Source organism: Megascapheus bottae, chromosome 6 (assembly GCF_031878675.1).
Source record: "Megascapheus bottae isolate mThoBot1 chromosome 6, mThoBot2.hap1, whole genome shotgun sequence".
In the NCBI taxonomy this organism is placed as follows: domain Eukaryota; kingdom Metazoa; phylum Chordata; class Mammalia; order Rodentia; family Geomyidae; genus Megascapheus; species Megascapheus bottae.
The window spans coordinates 19,768,371-19,771,879 of NC_143514.1; the positions used below are offsets into that span (position 1 = coordinate 19,768,371).

Here is a 3,509-nt window from a genome sequence, read left to right on the forward strand (position 1 = left end):
GGAGGACAGCACTTGAGTCCATCTACAGGGGTGCAGGCATTGGCTTCAGGTTAAATAGGGAGAATCGAGGAGAAAGATATGCATAATTTGAACAGTCCCAGGTCACAAGTGTGTGACCTTTGTTCATGGAGCAGTTCTGGAGAAGCTGTAATTACTTCATTATTACAGGAACAGGAACAAGGTGGTCTCCTGAGTTTCAGAATGTTTTCTTTAAGATGATAAAGAAGGTATTGCTTGTCTGAAGGGCAGTTTGCCTTCCACACAAGATGGTTAACTGAATCCTCTTCCTCTCTCTCTCTCTCTCTCTCTCTCTCTCTCTCTCTCTCTCTCTCTCTCTCTCTCTCTCCTTCTGGACAAGGGGATTGTAAACGGATTGCAGCAGGGAATAGCTTTAGATAAAAGGGCAAAGATACAAAGCTGGATGACTTTTGAGTTAATTCCCCGGACCCAGTAATAAGCTCTTTTAAGTTGCCTCTCGCAGCAGCACCTCCGCTGTCCCCAGCCTCCCTGTGGAAAGGGAATCCAGTGCCCTCCCTCAAGCTGGGGCTACCACTCACTCCCACGTCTCCTTGCTGAAGCTCAGCCTACACTTTCCTCCAAGGCTGTGATATGAGTCACAGGCACATTGGAGTATGCAAGTAGGTCAAAGAGCAAGTCCAACCTGGGTTCTCAGATCTCAGCCTCCTAAGAAGCTAGGATTGCAAGTGTAATCTACTGGTGCCTGGCTCTTTGTGACTTTCTTGACTATGTCCCTAAACTACCTCTTGACTTCTTATGTGAAAATAAAAAACAAAATCCCCATTTGGTAAGCTACAGGGGTTGGGTCTCGGTTAATGAGAATCACATAATCTGGCCTAACTGATATCTAAAGATGGCCCGAATGAATAACTTGTGGTAAACTTGCCAATCTACGTGCAGGGTCCATCTTGGCTTTTTCTCAGGTGCACTTGCTTTGGAATGGAGCCTGACTTGGTTTTGAGTCCACTTACTCGTTCACTAGGAAAAGAAATTGAGGCTGGATTTTCCCAGCAGAGTTCTCAGTAGACAGGGTGTACATCTCTGATGGGCTGAGCGCTTCCTTAAGTTGTTTGACTGCATCCCTTTGGGGAACAGGAAGGATGAAGTTCCCTGGAGTATATTTATTTCCTCCTCTCACAAGAGAATATGGCTCTCAGGAAAATGCATCTTGGATGCCGAGTTCCTAAGACTAGAGAACTTGCTCCTTCCACATCCAGGGGCAGACTCTTCTCCCACACACAACAGGATGTTCTGCCCAGATGGCCATGTTGGTTTTAGAACCTGGCCCGTTGGGGTCTGAAAGATCTTTGTAAAGAGAATGTGATAAATGTATCCTCTACTAGATGCTCCTCAATTCAACTGGTGTTGGTGGTGCTTTGTCATGTTGGAATTGAATCCAGGGCCTGTGCACACTAGGCAGGACATGGTCACTCAGCTACACCCTCAGTCCTATCAATATTTTTGAGTTCTTACTATGAGTCTGTGTAATCTCCACAGTAGGAATAAATGTATTTATAAGATACTTGCAAAGAAATATGGCTTGGTGATAAGAAAATACCTAGAATGCGTTTTTTTTTCCTTTTTAAGTTCTTTATCAAGTTTTATAAGATTTTCGTAACATATCTTGTAAGAAAAAGACCAACAGTCATCTAATGGGATTGGAAAAGAAGTTGACAAAAAAAATCCAGCACTTTCAAGATAATTTCCTGAAATATGGTTGACATTTATTACTGCTAATGAAGGTTCTTGTCCTAAGAGTATTGGCTTTGAAATATTAGTGAACGATACAATAAAGCTTTCCAATTAGTAGGATATTTAAAAATTAAACATCCAGACCATGAAGATAAATGTTCTTAATTTTTCATTGATGTTTAAGTCATTATAATGCTTAATTCAGTAATTAAAAACATTTTATTAAGTGTAACAATAAGCATAGAAGAATCTTTTGGTGTTTCTTATTAATTGTTAAGCACAGAAAGCCACATATCGGTTAGGGAAGCATCAGCTTTTACTACCATGAAAAGTGGCTGAAATAATACATAAAAAATAATATGACAAGAGTCACATGTCAGCCAAAGATGGCTGCGCCCAGGCCAGAGGAGCCAAGGTTATAGTAGACCCCTGTGGCCCAGGAGGAAACCATGAGCCGGCTGTTGGGAGGCTCAAGATGGAAAATCATAAACCAGATGATACTATCAAGGAAAACTTAATTTTTGATATCATAACCAGAAAAATTGACCAACTTGCGGAAACAGATAGGCTCCTGTGGCATCTGGCTTACCAATGGCAGTGATCCCATTTGTGACAGCTAATTTTTCTTACAAAGGTTTTGTCAGTTTATCTTTGATTACAGGTGATCTGAGTTGTGAAACCTGTACTGTGACACGGGGTGGACTGGTTGGTTTCATTGTGGGTAGTCTGTACCCTATTTTCTTGGCTATTCCTATGAATGGTGGTCTAGCAGCCAGGTATGGATCAACAGTGCTACCAGATACAGCAAATTTCTTAACTTACTGGATCAGGATTTCTAAGCCCATCTTTAGAAAGATGCTCTTTCCCATTTTACTTCAGACTGCATTTGCAGCACACCTTGGATCTAGACAATATAAGCTACTCATAAAGGCTCTTCAGTTACCTGAACCTGACCTACAAATGACTTAGAACAAATAAAATAAATTGGTGAAAACTAAAAAAAAATTATATGACAATACAAGATGCAATCTTTTGTTAGCAGATGTTATTGAAAGATGCATGAAAAATATGGTCGAAAATTTTAATAAATGAATATTAAGACAGAGTATGCCTTATAAACAATATGCTATATATTCAATTAAAAATATAGTAATTTCTAATACATCAGGTAATGTAATTTTGCTAGATTTTACTGACATATATGAGAGAGAGCTATTCTAGAGCTGCTAAAGGGAAAGTGTGGGTGAAAAATAAATGACTTCTTTAATAAAAATGCCTTATAGGAAATAAAAAGAGGGACCTCCTGTGGTTACACACATGAGACCCATTTGATATTCATCCTCTGGGTAGCCAAGACGTTAAAGGCAGCCATGCACAAAATGCCATGATGACATTGACAAAGTTTGTTTTATAAAAATAAGAGCCTTAAAAGATAAAAGAGTTTTTATAGTACTTTGTATTGGAATATGGAGTAACCAAAAAGATCTTTACATTTATAGGGCAGTTCACTTATTTTCTCCTGGCCAAGTACTTAAAAGATGGATTAACATGAAAGATAAGTTACATCTTTTTCTTTTTTCTTTTTTTGCCAGTCCTGGGGCTTGAACTCAGGGTATAGGCACTGTCCTTGGACTTTCTCAAGGCTGACACTCTACCACTGGAGCCACAGCACCACTTCCAGCTTTTTGTGTGTATGTGGTACTGAGGAATCAAACTTAGGGCTTCGTGCATGTTAGTTAGACACTCTACCACTAGGCCATACCCCTGGCCCCAAGTTACATCTTTTTCTCATTAAAAAA

At 39.8% G+C, this 3,509-nt stretch overlaps 1 protein-coding gene across 1 annotated transcript; it reads left to right on the forward strand.

The window, feature by feature from the left end:
• The first annotated feature begins 2,286 nt into the window (after positions 1 to 2,286).
• On the forward strand, positions 2,287 to 2,679 carry LOC150061482 (transmembrane protein 126A-like). The gene has a single exon (XM_090333961.1). It carries the CDS (start codon positions 2,302 to 2,304, stop codon positions 2,677 to 2,679), a length of 378 nt encoding a protein of 125 aa, XP_090190087.1. The 5' UTR covers positions 2,287 to 2,301.
• Positions 2,680 to 3,509: the final 830 nt, after the last annotated feature.

Excerpts from the sequence above, each read along its gene's own strand:
- LOC150061482 (XM_090333961.1), top strand. The coding sequence starts at position 2,302 with ATGGCAGTGATCCCATTTGTGACAGCTAATTTTTCTTACAAAGGTTTT.